Source organism: Pantherophis guttatus, chromosome 7, assembly GCF_059756535.1.
Source record: "Pantherophis guttatus breed Tessera chromosome 7, ASM5975653v1, whole genome shotgun sequence".
Lineage (NCBI taxonomy): Eukaryota > Metazoa > Chordata > Lepidosauria > Squamata > Colubridae > Pantherophis > Pantherophis guttatus.
The window spans coordinates 9904539-9925512 of NC_142069.1; the positions used below are offsets into that span (position 1 = coordinate 9904539).

The window sequence follows — 20974 nt, forward strand, 5'->3', positions numbered from 1 at the left end:
TCAAAGATGGGAGCCAGTTATACCTAAAAACCACCGACAGTTGCGTCTCTCACAAACTGTACCTTTAAAACACAAGTCTGCCATTTTACGGTTAGAATATTTTCAGGATCATTTTTCTTTGTTCCTGGGTGACAGACCTCCATTTTCAGTGTTATGAAAGTGGTAGCAATAAGTCTATTCACATACTCAGCGAGGGGCAGAAAAAGCCATCGCTCGGAAACTTCACAAAGGAGCCTCGGGGGAAAATAACATATAGACACAGAGAAAGAAATCCAGACTCTCAGATACGCTCTCACTGTGCAGAAGAGAAGGGAATTATACTTTTATTGGGATCTGCTAGGACTTCAGTCCTTGCTTCCTATTGTAGCCATAATCTTTAGTAGGCAAACTTCTGCTGAAGATTATGGCTAGAGTACAATGCAGGTAGTCCTTGACTTATGACCACAATTGAGCCTGAAATTTCTGTTGTTAAGTGAGTTTTGCCCCATTTTACTTCTTGCCACAGTTGTTAACTGAATCACTGCAGTTGTTAAGTCAGTAACATGGTTGCTATGTGAATCTGGCTTCCCTCTTGACTTTGCTTGCCAAAAGGTCGCAAATGAGGATCACATGACCCTGGGACACTGCAACCGTCATAAATATGAAGCAGTTGCTAAGTGTCTGAATTCTGATCATGTGATCACAGGGATGCTGCAATGGTCATAAGTGTGAAAAATGGTCATGTCGCTTTTTTTAGTGCCGTTGTAACTTTGAACATAAGTCGAGGACGGACTGCAATAAAGGACCATATGTTCTCCAGCTTAGATCATGCATTATTTTTTTTTCAACTGATCGTTTTAAATCAACTTTCATTTAAACCCATGGACTTGGCATCTCGTAAACATCAGTTGGCCAATATGAAAAACCCAAATGCCCAATCTGTATAGAAATTGGGTCAGTTCTAAATCTTTAATAAATAAATAATAAATAATAAACCCAACCAGTCTTGCCCAGCGGAATGCAGAAAAGGCACAGGTAGGATTAAGACCAGGCAGTAAACAATACCTCGAATCAAGAAACTACCTATTCACTAAACAACCGCCTAAACAAGGAACCAGGAACACTTCCACCAATACTGACACGGCAAGCCACTTGTATATAAAAGACAGCAAACCTTCTTGCACTGATAATATTACCTAGTTGGGTCATGAAATGTCTGCAAGAAAACATCCAAGCTCAGAGAGCACCAAGGACCCCACAAATCAACCCTGAGCTATAAATATTCTCCCTTATGGGATTAAAATGTTCAGAGCCTATTTAAAATCGTACTCTACATTTGATTTATCACACTCACGGTGCCTTCCTTCCACAGAAATTTTTTCCCTTTGTGGTGTCACTATCACCACATGAGGCAGGTTAGGCCAGAAATTATGACCAGTCCAAGGTGGCTTGATGAGGCTCGTAAGTAACTGGGGATTTGAAATTAGGTGGGCTAGGAAGAAGCCTGACATTGTAACTTGTACGCCACATGGATTCTGAAATTGAAGAGAAGAGAAAGTAATTATATGGCCTGCTTCTGATTACAATTAGCATGCCTGCTCCAGTCCCTGGTTCCCCAGCAAAGGGACTGTGATTTGTGTATTAGTGTATCTCTCTGTGAATGATAAGACTGGCCATTAAAAGCGCAAATCAGAACTGAGAACCCAGGAAATTCCCTGCTGGATCAATCAAGCATCAGTTAAGCCCAGAAGCTCCTTCTCAAAGTTACTAGAGAGAGACAAGAGAGTCTGCAAGCAACCCATAAACTTTGTCCCACTGTGACTCCAGACAAGGAAAATTCAGTGCTATGCTACAGTACAGGTAGTCCTCGCCTTATGACCACAACTGAGGGCAAAATTACTGTTGCTAAGTGAGACAGTTGCTAAGTTAATTTTGCCCCATGTTACAATTCTTTCTTGCTACAGTTCTTTAAGTGAATCACTGCAGTTGTTAATAGCAACAGCACTTAGACTTACATACCGCTTTACAGTGCTTTACCGCCCTCTCTAAGCAGTTTACAGTCAGCCTACTGCCCCCAACAATCTGAGTCCTCATTTTACCAACTTCGGAAGGATGGAAGGCTGAGTCAACCTTGAGCCTGGTGAGATTTGAACTGCCAAGTTGCAGGCAGCCAGCAGTACCAGGGGTGGGTTCTAAATTTTTTTACTACCGGTTCTGTGGGCGTGGCTTATTTTGTGGGCGTGGCTTGATGATCATGTGACAATTCTTTAGGATTTAGCAGAGGTAGTGGTTTACCAGGCTTTTAATTGCTTGCAGAGCTGTACCGGTCTACTCATTTGTATTTGGAGGCACTGGTCTACCCATTTATTTTTGCAGGCACCGGTCTACTCATTTGTTTTTGGAGGCACCGGTCTACCACCACACTGCCTTTTAACACTGATCAGCTGTAGGGCGGCCCTTTGAAGCCCCGCAGGAAGAGTTTAAACAGTTTTTTTCCTTCTAGCCGATCAGCTGGGACTCAGGAGGCAGCAATAGATTGGGGGTGGGGCCAAATAAAAGGTAAGAATAACACAGGGACGGGGGGGCAGGAGGGCCCAGCTCCCGAACAAAGAGAACCGGTTCGGTGATGTCATATCGTCACCGCTACCGGCTCGGCGGAACCGGGCGGAACCGGGAGGAACTCACCACTGAGCAGTACTGCACTCTAACCACTGTGCCACTGAGTTAAGTTAGTAACACAGTTGTTAAGTGAATCTGGCTTCCCCCAATGACTTCGCTGGTCAGAAGGTCGCAAAAGGGGATCACACTGCAACCGTCATTAATATGAGTCATCAGATTGCCAAGTATCTGAATTTTGATCATCTGACCACGGGGAGTTTGCCACAGTTGTAAGTTTGAAATATGGCCGTAAGTCACTTTTTTTCAGTGCAGTTGTAACTTTGAATGGTCAGTAAATGAACTGTTGTAAGTCGAGGACTACCTATAGTTGAAGATTTCATCTTCCTCTCAAGACTACTGGCCACCGATAGACTTGATGTAGTCGCTTAGAGCTAATGCCCATCGTCATGTCTTATGGCAGCCATTTCCATAAACAAACTTGTTTGACCAAATCCATGGCAGTTTTTTGAGTCACCTGGCTTGAGAGGTGGCTACAAGACATATACAAGAGCTTCACAAGGCTTCATCAACAAGAGGTTAGAATTAGCATCAGAAAAAAAATTATCTAACAAAGAACTTTCCCTCAGCTAATAAAGCATTTTTTTTTTCATTTGGACTCAGATACTTCAGGGATCATCCTGCATAAATAGAATAGAATAACAGAGTTGGAAGGGACCATGGAGGTCTTCTAGTCCAACCCCCTTGCTTAGGCAGGAAACCCTTCACCACTTCAGACAAATGGTTATCAAACATCTTCTTAAAAACTTCCAGTGTTGGAGTATTCACAACTTCTGGAGGCAAGTTGTTCCACTGATTAATTGTTCTCACTGTCAGGAAATTTCTCCTTAGTTCTAGGTTGCTTCTCTCCTTGATGAGTTTCCACCCATTGCTTCTTGTTCTGCCCTCAGGTGCTTTGGAGAATAGCTTGACTCCCTCTTCTTTGTGGCAACCCCTGAGATATTGGAACACTGCTATCATATCCTTCTTTTCATTAAACTAGACATACCCAGTTCCTGCAACCGTTCTTCATATGTTTTAGCCTCCAGTCCCCTGATCATCTTTGTTGCTCTTCTCTGCACTCTTTCTAGAGTCTCCACATCTTTTTTACATTGTGGCGACCAAAATTGAATGCATTATTCCAAGTGTGGCCTTACCAAGGCATTATAAAGTGGTATTAGCTTCACGTCATCTTGATTTTATCCCTCTGTTTATGCAGCTAGTACTGTGCTGGCTGGTGAATTCTGGAAGTTGAAGTTCACAGGTCTTACAGTTGCCAAAGTTGGACACCCCTGGTTTAGATATTATTAAAGAGACAAACTCAAATGTATAGTTTCAAGTCCTGATTTTAATATTTAATCTTTTAAATGGTAGTTTCGGAAGGGAAGAGGGAAAAGGATTGGCACCAGGGCGGACAGGAATCAAAATGTTTCCTTCCCTGCTGTAGGTTGGTTGAAAAAAATCATTCCCAACAAGCTTTGTGCCTGTAAGCTTTCGGTTTCTGGTTCCAACCAGAGCCGAGAAGAAACTGCTATTAATCAGGATAGATCTGAATCAGAAAAGGTACTTATTTTCCCTTTTAGATGTCCGACACCACCCTGGCAGCTGCTATTAAACTGTATAAACTAGACATGTTATCTATAGCGTAAACCATTTCTGCTTTGACCCAAAGCCTCTTTGTTCAAATAACAACTCCTGCTTATCAGTGTATAGACAGTATTCCAGATTATTGCCAAGAACACTGACTATTGTGGCTCCCGTCACCGGCTACTCAATAGTTCTTGCCAAGGGAATGCGGTGGTACTAAAGCAACTTGCACATTGTTTATAATCCTGATTGTTTAATTGAAGGTGAGTCAATAGGCTCAGGTCTTGTCTAAGTTTCCTAGACATCCAATTAATCTTGGACGCGCAAACTAAATATTAAGGTCGACGCTCTCCGGAGCTGCAATTTGTAAAGTTGTAATCTTGCCTCATTATTACCACAATTGCTGCTGCTACTGCAGCTACCACTGCGATTATTCCTAAGATTATTGATGATATCAGCGCCATCAAAGCACTGTTTCCACGGGTGTTGCTCTAATTATACACAGTCATTAATTCCCCGTGTTATTCTTTCTATGAACTGATTAGTGGGGAATTTTGGAGAAAGGGACAGGGAAAAAGACAAACAAATGTGTTTTCTCTTTGATTTCCTCCTTGAATATCCAGATAGGAAAACTGTTACCTCTGTTTCCCCAAAAATAAGACCCAACTGGAAAATAAGTCCTAGCATTATTTCATTACCAAACTAGGTAACATCATAGGTTCTAGTAAGAGAGTATTATATATACACGTGTATAATATACACAAATATATATTACGAGACCGCCTTCTGCCACCAATAGCCTCTCACCGCCCAGTACGCTCCCATAGAGAGGGGCTTCTCAGGGTGCCGTCAGCCAAACAATGTCGACTGGTGGCCCCCAGGGGGAGAGCCTTTTCTGTGAGGGCACCCACCATCTGGAACGAGCTCCCCCCAGAGATACAGAAGATTCCGGATCTGCGCACTTTCCGCCGTGCCCTCAAAACATTCCTGTTTCAGCAGGCCGGCCTGGCCTAACTTTCCCTTTATATTGCTTTTTGATTTTATTTTAAACTGGGATGTCTTGAATTATCTAGGACCAGAATGTTTAGTATATTTTAATTGGTTTTTTATTATTAACTTTTGTATTACATGTATTTTTATCGTTCGCTGTTCACCGCCCTGAGTCCCTTAGGAATAGGGCGGTATATAAATTTAATAAATAAATAAATAAATAAATAAATAAATAAATAAATAAATAAATAAATATGTGTGTATATATATATGTGTGTGTGTGTGTGTGTGTATGCATATATATGTATGTATATTCGTGTGTATATGTATGTATATATATATGTGTGTGTGTATATATATATGTTCTTTGATTTGTGACCTTCCAAGTCATGAGCAACTTAGAGTGGTAGTGGTCACTTTTAATTTTTTTTAATGTTATTGCATTTAAATAAGTACCCTTAAATGTTGTTCATCTTGCCGAGATTGATTAAATGAGGACCCAGATGTTTGGGCGCAATAGGCTGAGTCTGTAAACCGCTTAGAGAGGGCAGTAAAGCACTGTGAAGTGATATAGAAATCTAAGTGCTATTGTTATTGTCAAAATTCACACTAGGATTTCTCTTTTTATCTTATATCTTAAATCCATTTTTCTATATCCTGCACACCTGAATGAGGTAAACCTCCTTTTCCGTATCATCTTTCCAGGTATCTGAAGAGAGTTATCATTTCTAGCATGTTCTCCCTGACAAATAATGTTAACTGCATCCACTTTGGGAAGAATGAACTTGATATACATTGCATTTTAAAGATGTTTGATAGCCCTCGACGTTGAACAGTGTAATTTGTGAATATTATCAATTGTTGTTTGCAAATAGTTGAATATACATTTCCTCACTGAACATAGGTAGTCCTTGACTTACAGCCACTCCATAACAACTATTCAAAGTTACCACAGCACTGAGAGAAAGTGATTTACAATAAGTCCTCACACTTATGACAGTCGCAGCATCCCTACAGTCACATGATCAAAATTCTGGCGCTTGGCAACCAACATGTGTTTATGCGTTTCAGAAATTTGGAGTCATATGATCTTCAAGGCGGGATACAAATAAATAAAACTTAAAAAAAAATAACATGCCACCTTTGCAGCTGGTTTCCAACATGCAAAGTCAATGGGGGAAGTCAGGTTCGCGTAGCAACTCTGTGATTCACTTAACATCTATAGCAAAAAAATGTTATAAAATCGGGCATGACTCACTTAATATCTACCTCACTTAGCAACCAGGAATCTGGTCCCAAGTTGTGTTGCAAAGCGAGGAGTGTTCTGTTCCCCTTCCCCACACAGGCAAACACACCACCAGGCACGCCTGCCAAGATTTTATTAAGCAATCAGACTAGAAACTCTTGCAGATAAGAGTTTTGGCAGTAAACTGTGAAATGCCTGCCAAGTCAGTTTTCACTCACAGTTAGCAAGAGAGAGTTTATCCTCAGTCCGGTTCAGTAGCAAAAAGTAATCCACGAAGCAAGAGTTAGCCAAGGTCCAGTCCAAATATGCACAAGCCAGATTTCAGGTAATGCGATGTGACTCTCAGGTTTTTAACTTTGACAGTCACAAAGCCTGAAGAGCAATCACATCCACATTTATTCCTTGTGGGGTCTGGCTCAGTGACTCAGCTCAATCTCTGGCCCTCCCACGCCTCTTTTGTTGCTGCGCACCCTTCTCCCTCTGACACTACCTGGGATCAAGCCAGGATTCATCATCCTCGCTCCCTATCTGTTGTTGTTCCGATATGCTTTCCTCCTGGCATATCCCAGGCTGTTCCTCTTGGCCTTCGGATGGAACCTGAGGCATTGCCAGAGAGGAGAGTCCTGGAGAGGGAGGCCTTATTAGTTCCTCCCCATCACCTTCTGAGTCCTCTTCCTCTGTTAGGACAGGCTCAGGAGTCGGGGTCACAACAAGGAGTATCTGCATACACCTGAGGGTCATTCCTAGTGTTCAGTTGCATAACATAAAAGATGGAGGAAGGAGACCTTCCATAGAGCAAGGAATAACATTAATGGAGGATTTGGCTGAACGATCTGACCTCCCTTATTCTTCTTGAAGGAGTCCGAATAGGTTGTGAATTGGAGTGCCCAAGTGTAAAACCAATATGATAAAGTCAATGGTAGGATTCAGCCGGTTCGCACTGGTTCAGGCAAACTGGTTGTTAAATCCTCCCCACCCACCCACCCCCGCTATCAAAGAGAAATGGGAAACGGAGTGGCCGGCACGAGGGAAGGAGAAGGCCACTTTCCCTCTTTCTTCTCCCTGCTCCTCCTCCTTCCCTTGTGCTGGCCGCTCTATTTCCCGTTTCTCCATTGCAGCGCAGTGCCCAGGATCCATTTTGATAGTGGCGGAGGGGGTAGTTTAACAACAGGTTCGCCCAGGGTCAGGTTGGCCATCGCGGGAGGTTCATCCCGCATGTACAGTGGAGCTGGAGGATGGGGATGGTCCACACCTCCCACGATGGCCAACCTGACCCTGGGCAGACCGGTTGTTAAATTATTTGAATCCCGCCATTGGTTAAAGTAGAGTCTCTTAGCAGATAGCTGTGTGAATGTGGAGATATGAAGAGCCCGGCCCATCGGCTGATATGTTGGCGACCACCAGAAACATTACCAATAATGGGTTATTTTTGGCCAACGACGAAGCCAAGAAGGTGGCTTCATTCTGGCAGTTTAAAGTTTGATCTAGACACGGAAGAAGAAGTTGCATAAAAGACAACACGGACCCAGAAACGCAGAGAGAAAGACATCAGTTGTTACCTTTAAATCTGTCTCCAGGTCAGTAAGGCCAAGATTGAATTATAGTACCATAATATTTAGCTAGAGTTACTGAAAGGTTTTTGTCCCCCCCCCCGCCCCACTTCAAAAGTTGAAGCTGAAGAGCACAACATCACAACCGGAGCTCAAGGAGGGCCCCCTCGGATACTCACCTTATCTGTCCTGCAGTTGTTTAAACCCAAATTGTTTGCAACTGCAACCTTTCCATCCAGCACCTGTTGTTCTCGCCGGAGCTGTTCTTTCATCTGCCGAGCTTCCTGAATTGCCTTGGTAACAGCATCGTGATCATTTAAGTAACCTGACGATGTGATGGAGGAGAGGATATCTGGATAGAAGGTAGAAGGCAAAAAGAGGGCATAAACAGAAATACGATTACCGTCAAAACATTCAAATATTTTCTCTAGCAGCATATGGGTGCCCTGAAAATGACGAGAGGTCAATCTCCTTGCTTCATTTATTTTAACATGAAAAACACCGACACCAAAGAGGGAGCGAATAACTGATTGGTACAACAAGCATGGAATTATCTACGCCCGTGTTTTTCGACATTGACAACTTTTGAGATGTGTGGACTTCAACTCCCAGAATTCTGGCTATGCTGGCTGGGGGAATTTTGGGAGCTGAAGTCCACCCATCTCAAAGTTATCAAGGTTGAGAAACATTGATCTACTCGTCTATGGAGATTCTCAATCATCCAGGTCATGGTTGTCCCAAAGGTGCTTTTTCAAGAGGCAACTGGACTTTCTGGTTTTTCCTTGAAGACATTTCGCTTCTCATCCAAGAAGCTTCTTGAGTTCTTCTTTGGAGTTGAAGAAGCTTCTTGGATGAGAAGCAAAATGTCTTCAAAGAAAAACCAGAAAATCCAGTTGTATCTTGAAAAAGCACGTTTGAGACATTGATCTACTCCCCTACTTGGCATTAAGCCCCATTGAACTCAACAGCAGAAAATTGTATTGCTGGTATTTTCTGGAAACTCAAGTTTGGGAAAGTGAGATGGATAGAATAGAATAGAATAGAATGACAGAGTTAGAAGGGACCTTGGAGGTCTTCTAGTCCAACCCCGTGCTTAGGCAGGAAACCCTACACCACTTCAGACAAATGGTTACCCAACATCTTCTTAAAAACTTCCAGTGTTGGAGCATTCACAACTTCTGGAGGCAAGTTGTTCCGCTGATTAATTGTTCTAACTGTCAGGAAATTTCTCCTTAGTTCTAGGTTGCTTCTCTCCTTGATTAGTTTCCACCTGTTGCTTCTCGTCCTGCCCTCAGGTGCTTTGGAGAATAGCTTGACTCCCTCTTCTTTGTGGCAGCCCCTGAGATCTTGGAACTCTGCTATCATGTCACCCCTAGTTCTTCTCTTCATTAAACTAGACAGGATGAAGAAGGAAACACTTGACAAAGTGATCTAGAAAATGATTTATTTCTTCTATGTCCCTTTACACTCAAATATGCACTTATATAGGTAGTCTTCGATTTATAATCCCAACTAAGATCAAGATTTCTGTTGCTAAACGAGACAGTCATTAAGTGAACTTTGCCTCATTTTCTGACCTTTCTGGCAACAGTTGTTAAGTGGATCACTGCGGTTGGAAAAGTTAGTAACATGGTTATTAAGTGAATCTGGCTTCCCCATTGATTTTGCTCATTAGAAGGCCGCAAAAGGTGATCACGTGACTCCAGGACACTGCAACCGTCATAAATATGAGTCAGTTGCCAAGCATCTGAATATTGATCATGTGACCATGGGGATGCAACGGTCGTAAATCTGAAAAATGGTCATAATACACTTTTTTTCCTGTGCCGTTGTAAAATGAACTGTTGTAACTCGAGGACTACTGTACATTTATGCATTACCAAAAAAACAAACAAACCCAACAACCAATGATTCCTGAAAGTTATGGGCGTGCAAAATATTCTGTCACACGATGTTTTGATCCTGAAATGAATGAAACTCTTCCACATTTTCGGAAGAGGTGCTCTTTATGTTTGTTTTGAAGATGGATCACTTCCAGAATGTTTGAGTTAGCTCAAATCAGAATATTCTGTGGCAAATCATTTTCACACCTCCCCTGAAATCCATACAAGTTATTGAATTTCTCTAATTTTGGCAATAAGCCATTAAAAGAGCTGTGGTGGCACAGTGGTTAGAATACAGTATTGCAGGCTAACTCTGCCCACTTCCGGGAGTTCGATCCACACCGACTCAAGGTTGGCTCAGCCTTCCATCCTTCCGAGGTGGGTAAAATGAGGACCCACATTGTGGGGGCAAGAGGCTGACATTTGTAAACTGCTTAGAGTGGGCTGTAAAGCACTGTGAAGTGATAGATAAGTCTAACTGCCATCGCTATTATTCCTACTCTACATGCAACTAGATAATCTGCTCAGCAGCTAAACAATGGAAGGGTTGCAGTGACCTAAAGATTAACATGTTTATTTCAGACTAGAGTTTCATGAACAAAACTCTCACTTCAGCAGGTGTGCTTAGCATTAATTCAGTGGGCATTTTGTATCGGTGTGAAGCAAAGGAATGGAAAGAAAATGAAGATCGTTAGCGGAGGCAAATAAGGATGAAATGCCAAAAATAAAAAGAAAAGAAAATAAATCCCCTAACCACCAAATTAATGGTTTTATGGAAGAAAATAACTGAACTGGGATTTAAATGAAGAAGTGCATGTAGGAAAGGATGTGAAATAAGATTCCTTTCTCATTTCGATGCTGGTTTAGACTTTCAGATATATATCCCAGTCACAAGACATTTACATGCCAAAAATCTACAATTTGCTGGCTCCAAAAAAAAGGGCAATTTAAAAACTGTAAAAGGAAATCATTTTATATCTGTAGCAATAGGTAAAATGAGAGCAAAAACCCAGCTGCTATGAGAAATGTGCACAAAACCGTTTAATGCTTTCATGTAGATTTGTTTTTTTTTTGAAAACCGAAAAACACGGGAATACCAAACAAATATACAGATGAAAAGTGAGAATCAGAGTAAAGCTAGACTTATCTTTAGCTGTGTTTGTATGTATATGGCTGGATCCCCAACTTGAGCCAAGCTGTAGTATAATTTGTTTATGACTTAGGAAGTTGTGCGAATCCCCTCGTGGTTGATTCAGCAAACCACACTGAAACTATGATTTAGCAAGCATTCCTTGTCTAGTTTTCCCTGACACTATCAGATTTTGTTTGCCCACTCTGACAGTTCAAAAAAAAACAACAACCCACCATATAACTTAACTTCTGCATCCTTGAAAACAAGCCGTGTTCATCACTTCAAATCATAGAAGGATTCGCTTGGCTACTTTTCCAAACTTTATGCTGGATTAAATGACCTTAATCCCACTCATCTCTTTATTGATTCATGCTCCGTTTTATCCTTTGGAGCATTGTCATGGCAAGTCTGTCTGCAGCCAAATAAACAATTTTTTTTTTATAGCAGGAATTACAGCACACAAAACTTGGGCATGTAGGAAAATAATGTAAATCTTTCTTGAAGTGTATTAACCTGGAGGTCTAATGAGCAATTGAAGAATAGGTTTCCATGAAGGGCACGTCAGAAAGTCCAGGTTTCCAATCAATCTTTATTATGGTCACAGACCAACAAAACAGAAAATCAGACTTCTTTGTCACCCTCTCCCAAAGGTCCCAGTCCTCTAATTTGGCCTAGTGCCATCAAAGCAGGGGTGGGTTCTAAATTTTTTTACTACCGGTTCTGTGGGCGTGGCTTATTTTGTGGGTGTGGCTTGGAGGTCATGTGACTAGGTGGGCGTGGCTAGCTGGTCAGAGTCATTTCTGGAAGGTCCTCGCACTTACGACCAGTCCTCGCACTTACGACCCAACTCATTTGTTTGCTTTTAACACTGATCAGCTGTAGGGCGGCCCTTTGAAGCCCCACGGCAAGAGTTTAAACGGTTTTTTTCCCCTCTAGTCATCAGCTGGGACTCAGGAGGCAGCAATAGATTGGGGGTGGGACCAAATAAAAGGTAAGAATAACGTGGGTGAGTGGGTGGGTGGGTGGGAGGGAGAACCGGTTCGGTGACGTCATATCGTCACCGCTAATGGCTCGGCTGAACCGGACTGAACCGGGAGGAACTCACCACTGCATCAAAGGAATGCCACCACGTGGGATGGTTTCAGTGGCGGGATTCAGCCGGTTCTATCCGGATCCTGTGAACCAGTAGTGGTGACTGCCGGAGGCTCTGCCCACCCGCCCGGACGTAATGTGTGAGTACTGCACATGCGCAGAGGTGAGCAGAGATAGGTGGGTAGGGGGTATTGAACCATCCCTGCATTTGCAAGTATGGGTGGGTTGCCACGTGCCTGAATTTTGATAAAGTGACCTTGGGGTCAACTGCAATGGTTGTAATTTCAGGGTCTGGGCACATATTCGGCGCCATTGTAACTTCGAATGGTTGTTGAACAAATGGTTATTAACTGGGAACTATCTCTAAGTCCTTTGAGCATGACGGCAAGATTCAACACACCATGGACGTAACACTAAATTAAATTGAATAAATTCTGGAAATATATTCCCCTGAATGCACGGGGCAGGTTTATTAATTTTGTTTGTGGAGGGGAGGAAGCACGGGATAAAAATATGTGACAATGTTCCCTTAAACCTCAGAAATGTCTTAATAAAGCGGTCGTCTCAAAGGTGCTTTTTCAAAAGGCAAGCGGACTTTGTTTTTCTTTGAAGACGTTTCGCTTCTCATCCAAGAAGCTTCCTTCCGTTCTGACTGAATGGTGGATAGAGGGGGAGGGATACGACACCACCCAACTCCTGTTTACAACACAGTCCTTTCAGCAGTTCCAACAAGTTTCCACACCCATTTACACTATTCAGATGATCCTGACGGCACAGGTAAACCTCCAAGTGGTCTCAACAGCTCTCAGAAAGAATACTAACGACCAGATGACTGCAAGGAATATACATCCTTCCATCCTCCACCATTCAGTCAGAACTGAAGAAGCTTCTTGGATGAGAAGCGAAACGTCTTCAAGAGAAAAAAATACAAGAAGTCCAGTTGCCTTTTGGAAAAAGCACCTTTGGGACAACCATAACCTGGATGACGGAAAATCTTCCCAGACATTATTTATTAGTTCAATTTATTAGTTCAATTTATATGCCGCCCTCCTCCGAAGACTCAGGGCGGCTTACAATGCACTTATAGCAATAGCCTTCATTCTTTTGTATATACCAGTTTATTAGGGCTTTTGGCCCCCCATAAGCAGTGTTTCTACAAAGTCAGCTTATTGCCCCCACAATCCGGGTCCTCAATTTACCTACCTCGGAAGGATGGAAGGCTGAGTCAACCTTGAGCCTGGTGAGATTTGAACTCGCACTAATTGCAGGCAGCTGGCAGCTAAGTGCTACATAACAGCACTTAGTCCGCTGCACCACCAAGGCTCCTTTTAATAAAGTGGTGATCCTCAGCTACTAGTTGAGCGATCAAACTATCAGAACTGAATGTCATCCTCTCATACATTAATCCACGTGTGTGCACAAACACAGTGATGAGTAGCCTTCACCTCACATTACCTGCGCTTCAGTTAATTCAAGGAGCCTGCTAAGTCTTGGTATAATGTTCATTTCATGCAATTCACACCTGTACGCTCACACCTTTCTCTCTCTCCCCCCCCACACATATACCCACAAGGCTCCACATATTGAGTTATAGCTTTTGTCAGAGCCGAAACGCTTCGCTTTCCACATGTTACAAGCTTTGATTCAAATGCTCTTTTGTTTCAGCTCTATCCCTTGGGGGGGTTCCTCATCCCCTAGACTATATCCGTTAGATACGAGCAGTTCTGCCTTGTGTGCGCTAGGGATGGGAAAAAAACCTCACCCTCTAGGATCTGTTTATGTGCGACGTGCATTTGGAAGTTAAGATTGCCCGTCGCAATCTCCTTTTTTTCCCCTTCTTTTTATCCTTTTAAAACCAGAGCTTTTTCTTCCTTCCTTTCTTTTCTCTCTCTCTGTTGTTTTTTTAAAAAAACAAACTCCCCCTTTTTAAAGCCCTGAAAAACTGTAATATGAAATTGACCGGAAAAGAGGCTTCTGTTTGTGACATGAGGCTAAATCTAACCAGATCCATTGGTGAATTGTAACAGATGGTGGGGCTGCGAGACAGAAGGCTGCCTCTAATCACAGGGAAAATGACCGGCTTGCCTCAACATGTTTTATAGATTCCAGCAAACTTTACGCCCTAATCCATTTTTAGAACAAAAAACATCTGGGCTATAAATCCTCTAATCTGCCAAAACATGCTATTAAATCCTATGATTTGTTGAAAAACACCAAGATTAAAGAAAGGAAATATAAAATGGCTAACTGCCGTGTTAGGGAAGTGTTATTAATACTCTTTTCTTTTGTCTCAATTATGAATGTTGTGTTCCTAAAGAGCCTTGTCTAATCATGTCAGATTACACATCCTGGTTGTATTGCTTGGGCCTTCTATCTGATCCGCCGCTTGCCAAAGAATGCGCAACACGGACTCCTCGCACACCGCTCCGAAACCTGGCAGGGAGGAGAGGGGGGAACTGGTGTCAGATTGGTTCAGACTAACCCTGCTAGAATCTTTGGATCGCTGCCACCATGTGTGCAGGAGTGTTTTTTTTTTTTTTAATCCTCCCCCTAAAATGCTTTTTTAAAATCGTTTTTGGAAGAAACAGAGCTGGCAGTTCTAGCTTGCTTTAGAAACTGAAACCGAGGATTGGGAGAACTTTCCGATTTCTACAGGAAAAAGGAAGCCGTTTACAGATCTTTTATGCCTTACGAAGAATGAGATGTAAGATCATAGTTTGGCCCTGGGATCTGCAGATAAAGCAGGCAATCCTACTCTCTTTGCAGGCTTACCCTTATTCTGACAAGAATGCAAAATGAAACCTTTGGGTTGCAATGCGCTAATTTAGCCTGTTCCCTGAGAAGCTAGTTTTCTGTTCTTAGGTACATTCTACTTGGACGCCGTGTGCAAATAGGCAGCGATATAAATTTCCTAAAATAAATAAAAATAAATAAATAGACCAAGGATGAGCAGATTCATATAGGTCTGCTCTCTTCATTAGTCTCCAGGGACTGAACAATCTCTGTAGCGCATGAAAAAAGTGTACTTATTTTATTTATTTATTATATATTAGATTTTTACCCTGCCTTTAGAAGTAACTCAAGGAGGCATATACACATACACATACACACACATGGTGGCTCAAGTGGATAAGACGCTTGTTGATCGAAAGGTCGGCAGTTCAGCGGTTTGAATCCCTAGTGCCGCGTAACAGGGTGAGCTCCCGTTACTTGTCCCAGCTTCTGCCAACTTAGCACTTCAAAAGCACGTAAAAAATGCAAGTAGAAAAATAGGGACCACCTTTGGTGGGAAGGGAACAGCGTTCTGTGCGCCTTTGGCGTTGAGTCATGCTGGCCACATGACCACGGAGACATCTTTGGACAGCGCTGACTCTTTGGCTTTGAAACGGAGATGAGCACCACCCCCTAGAATCGGGAACGACTAGCACATATGTACGAGGGGAACCTTTACCTTTACACACACACACACACATATATACACATGCATACACATACACATACATACAACCTTGTGATGTGGGCCAGGCTGAGAGTGAGTGAGTGACTGACTGGCCCAACATCATCCAGCTAGCTTTTATGCCTAAGGCAGAACTAGAACTCACTGTCTCCTGGTGATTGGCCCAAAGTCATCCATTCATCCATTCAGACCATTCATTCAGATCAGGGGTGGGTTCTAAATTTTCTTACTACCGGTTCTGTGGACGTGGCTTATTTTGTGGGTGTGGTTTGGAGGTCATGTGACTAGGTGGGCGTGGCTAGCTGGTCAGTGTCATTTCTGAAAGGTCCTCGCACTTACGACCAGTCCTCGCACTTACGACCCGACTCATTTGTTTGCTTTTAACACTGATCAGCTGTAGGGCGGCCCTTTGAAGCCCCTCGGCAAGAGTTTAAACAGTTTTTTTTTCCCTCTAGTCATCAGCTGGGACTCAGGAAGCAGCAATAGACTGGGGGTGGGACCAAATAAAAGGTAAGAATAACGTGGAGGGGTGGGGGGGTGGGAGGGCGGGGGGTGGGGAGAACCGGTTTGGTGACGTCATATCGTCACCGCTACCGGTTCGGGTGAACCGGACCGAACCGGGAGGAACCCACCACTGATTCAGATCCCATCTTCTATTTGATGAGCTGTCTATCCAAGATCAATTTAATAATAGTTCAGGGAAAGCAGGGGTTTACAGATAACCCTGGTCTGTTTTCTCATCAGCATCAGATATTCTGGTTGCATTCACAGAATGCTTAACCTAGTGATTGCAGTAACCCATTCTAACCCAAGCATGGATACTTCCTGTATCCATGGTGTACAGGAAGTCCTTGATTTACAACAGTTGATTTCATGACCATTCGAAGTTACAACATCACTGAAAAAGTGACTTATGACCGCTTTTCACACTTAACAACCATTGCGGCATCCCCCTGGTCATGTGATCAAAATCTGGATGTTTGGCAACTGACTCATATTTATGACGGTTGCAGTGTCCCTGGATCGTGGGATCACCTTTTGTGATCTTCTGTCAAGCAAAGTCAATGGAGAGAAACCAGATTCATATAACAACAACGTTACTAACTGAACAGCTGCAGTGATTCACTGGCAGAAAGGTCGTAAAATTGGGGCAAAATCCACTTTATAACTGTCTTCACTCAGCAATAGAAATTTTGAGCTCAGTTGTGGTTGTAAGTTGAGGACTACCTGTATCTAGAGGTAGCCAGTATTGGTCAAGAGCAGCAGGCAAAGAATCAGCTGTTAACCATCATCCCAAAGTAGTTAAAGGAGAAAGTGTCAGTATGGAGGGAGAGCAAGTGTGCAGGCTCCATTATCCTAGACAATGTGGACGGTGATCCATTCTACATAACCCCAAAAAGTCTTTTTCTATATCTGTCTTATAAAGAGATATATGGTGATGAAGTCTATGTCATTAACAATAACTTAAGTATGTTATCTTTTGGTCCACAGTTTCCCCGTGGTTTATTAATGGTATAACACATTAATTCTCCTTACAAGAGTGACCTTTACAACTCCAGTCATCCTCACAGCTATTATCCAATTACATTATCACTCATTACAGGTACAGCCTTTCAAAATCTGCATTTCAGTGAAAGGGGAGGATGAAAATGGCAAGGATTCCAAATGCCGGGGGGGGGGAGGCAAGGAAGTCGGAAAGGAGAAAATGGTTGTTGTGGCCCGCCGGTGGCCAGCAGAGCTGGCAGCAGATTCGGACAGTGAGGAGGTTGGGGAGGAACATGAGCCAGTCCTGGAGTCTGGGGAAGGCTCTGATGAGGGCTCTGCGTCGGAGGCAGAGAGGGGGCCAGGGCCGTATACCAGTTATCAGCTACCTTCTAAGTCAGACATCAGTGAGGCAGACAAACAGCTGGAGACTGTTCCCAGCGTGTGCATGTGCAGAGCTGCCAGAAGGGAACAGCTAAGGAACAAGGGTCGACTCAGGAGTAAAGCCACAGGTGGACGATGAATGGCCCCTCCCAGAGGGAATGAAAAGGGAGTGGATTTTGCAGGAGACAATTAGTTCGCCTAATTGGTTTGTGACTCTCCGAGACTCTTTGCCAAGTTTTGAAGATATCGGCCTGGCAGCTCTCCAAGCCAGAGAAGGTCTGTGACTGTAAATTCTCCCTTGAAAGACTTTGCTGAAGGTGAAGGAGAGGAATTCACTGTTTGTTTAATAAAAGGGGTTTTGTTGGGACCAATATTCTGCTTCTGATTCTGGTATCTAGAAAATGGGTGTGGAAGATCCAGGTGGGTCCTCCCATTCATTCTTGGAAGCCATGGGGATCAGGGGATGTTGGCCTTGATGACTGTGGGACTGCCTCTGAGGGCCATTTTCTGGGAGACTAGATGTTTATCTTGTGTTGTTGGTTGGTCACTGTGGGAACTAGATTTTTCGATTAGATGAGCCAGGGGTCAAATCCAGGAAGTAAGTCTTGCTTATGTTCTTATTCTTTAGAGCAGGGGTCCTCAAACTTTTTAAACAGGGGGCCAATTTATGATCCCTCAGACTGTTGGGGGGGGCAGACCAGCTGGATGGGTGGGGCTAGTTGGTCATGTGACTGAGTGGGCATGGCTAGCTGGTCATGTGACTAGGTGGGCGTGGCCAATTTAACGTCCATTAAACAATGCACACAAATTAAACTTTAATTTGTTTCGCCCATTTTTTGGCCTCCTCGGGCATCTGTGCGCCCCATTTTTCATCTCCCCTGCCTCCAGAACATCTCTGCAGGCCAAAATTGTTGGCCTTACCTTTCACTTCAAGCCCACGGGGCTCACGAAGGTAAGTCCTGAGCTTGGCCGAAGGGGGGGGGGCATGTAGGTGGGGAAGCCTCGTGGTCCTATAAGGGCTTTGGTGGGGCGCATGCAACCCGCGCGCCATAGTTTGAGGACCCATACTTTAGAGCAGGGGTGTCAAAATGGATTTCATTCAGGGCCACATCAGGGTTGTGTTTGTCCTCAGGGGTTCAGGAGGGGGACATGGCCACGTGGACGTGGTCAGCTCGAGGTCACTTGTGTTGGGGGTGCCTGTGGCATGGGGAATGGGAATTTTGCAGTATCCTTCCCCTGGAGTCAGGTGGGAATGGAGATTTTGCAATACCCTTCCCCTGCCATGCCCACCAATACCCTTCCCCTACCATGCCCACCAAGCCACACCACGCCCACCAAGCCACGCCCACAGAACCGGTAGTAAAATAAATTGGATTTCACCACTGCTTGTTACTAATTTAATAAGAGCGGTGATTCACTTAACAGCTGTGGCAAGAAAGGGTGTAAAATGGGCCGACATTCACTTAATAAATTATTTTGAGTTCACTTGTGGTCTTAAGTCGAGGACTATCTGTAATAATATCAATCTTGATACATTGTGTTGTTTCAATACATTTATATTTGTATAATCTGAAAATTAGATCTTCTATTAGATGGCTTAGAATATTGAGAACACGAAAGAGAGAAAGAAAAATGTTCTATTAATGTTAATTTACAATTTAGGATGTCAATAGGTAAAGGTAAAGGTTCCCCTCGCACATATGTGCTAGTCGTTCCCAACTCTAGGGGGCGGTGCTCATCTCCGTCTCAAAGCTGAAGAGCCAGCGCTGTCCGAAGACGTCTCCATGGTCATGTGGCCGGCATGACTCAACACCAAAGGCACACGGAACGCTGTTACCTTCCCAGCAAAGGTGGTCCCTATTTTTCTACTTGCATTTTTACGTGCTTTCAAACTACTAGGTTGGCAGAAGCTGGGACAAGTAATGGGAGCTCACCCCGTTACGTGGCACTAGAGATTCGAACCGCTGAGCTGCCGACGTTTTGATCGACAAGCTCAGCGTCTTAGCCACCGAGCCATCACGTCCCTTATAGGATGTCGATATTACAAGCATAAATTTATTTGGCTTTTACATGCAAAGTTGACTATAATGTTGACGAAGAGCCACCACAACTCACATCAACAATTGTCTTGTTGAATATAGGTTATATTCTAGAGGAGTTATGAATGGCAAGGAGGAGATTGGAAGATCTGTAGGAAACAAATGGTTCCCTTAATCAATCTTACCTCTTTGCAAACCCTTGAAAAATGGCTCAGATATTTGTGATCCAATCACAGGATGTAGGACAAGAAGGCATAGCAGTTTAAGAGGCCCCGAGGCTATGGAATGGCTGACCTCAAGCAAAATAGATTTTCTTACCTATTGTGTTGACTCTGGCTGATGGACTAGCTAACGTTGCAGGTACCGAAGATTTCAATGAGCTGCACCCGCTGTTTATTCTCAATGATGGCATGTGAGGAGAAGTCGGTGACGAGGGGGACTTGCTGTCGTTTGTCTTGGGCTTTGCTGAGAGATTCAACGGCTGAGCCACGTCATCCTAAAATGGAAATAAGAAGACCAAGCCATAAGTCACACTGTAAGGTTGTTGATTCGGCCACCACTAATGGCAGCTCGGGTCAACTTGGATGTCAAACATAATTCCACTCTCTGTATTCATGAGAATCTTTCGTCCCTCTAAATCAGGGGTCTCCGCTGCTGGCTGAGGAATTCTGGGAGTTGAAGTCCACAAGTGCCAAGGTTGGAGACCCCTGCTCTAAATGATGCATGGTTTGGTCGGTCCCTTTGCAATTGAGTTTCTGTAAAAATCCACAAAGTTGGGAGAAGGGAAGGAACTTTAGTTTGAAAGTAGCTGGGAAGGAGAAGAGACTAGTTTCACTTTAGCTCTGAACAGACTCAGAAGCTGCAGACTAAGACATTCCCTGGCTCCAGTCTGTCTCAGCTCCCAATTGGCTGACTTTGTTACCATGTCCTATTCCAGTTGATGAACATACTCTGACAGAATTGTCTTTAAAATGATTAATCTTCTGCATGTGTTTGCTCTCTAGGCTGTGAAAACTTCTGCACCTTGCATCATTCCTTCCTACACCTAACTGATGAATATGTCCCTGTGTGTGTTTATAAAAATAAGATAAAGGAGTCTCTGCAGATTTTATTCTACTAGTTGTTGATGCCTATAGGAGTGGTGCTCATCTCTGTTTCAAGGCCATTGAGCCAGCATTGTTAGAAGACATTTCTGAGGTCATACTACTCTGTTACTTTCCCACCGAAGTGGTACCTATTTATCTACTCGCACTTGCATGCTTTCAAACTGCTAGGTTGGCAGCTGCTGGGACGAGGATGGGAGCTCACCCAGTCGTATGGAGCTCAGGTCTTGAACCTTGGCTACTGGCTTTCCAGCCGAGAAGCCCAGTGCCACAGGCACCATGCCGCCCCATATCCACACCTAAATGTAGTCCTCAAGTTACAACCATAACTGAACCCTGCATTTATGGTCGTAAGTCGTGATAGCTGTAAATGGGTCACAATGAAAGCAGACCAA

General features: G+C 43.5%; 1 protein-coding gene across 7 annotated transcripts in view; it reads right to left on the minus strand.

Annotated features, from left to right (window-relative positions):
- SOX5 (SRY-box transcription factor 5) overlaps nucleotides 1-20974 on the minus strand; it is a 1038733-nt gene that overhangs the window by 70822 nt on the left and 946937 nt on the right. For all 7 annotated transcript variants that reach the window (XM_087873007.1, XM_060688637.2, XM_087873006.1 and 4 more), the window contains 2 exons: nucleotides 19795-19972; nucleotides 8187-8359 (listed from right to left, as the gene is read on the minus strand). In XM_087873007.1, coding sequence (XP_087729133.1) covers nucleotides 8187-8359; nucleotides 19795-19972 — 351 coding nt within the window. The remainder of the gene's footprint in view (nucleotides 1-8186; nucleotides 8360-19794; nucleotides 19973-20974) is intronic.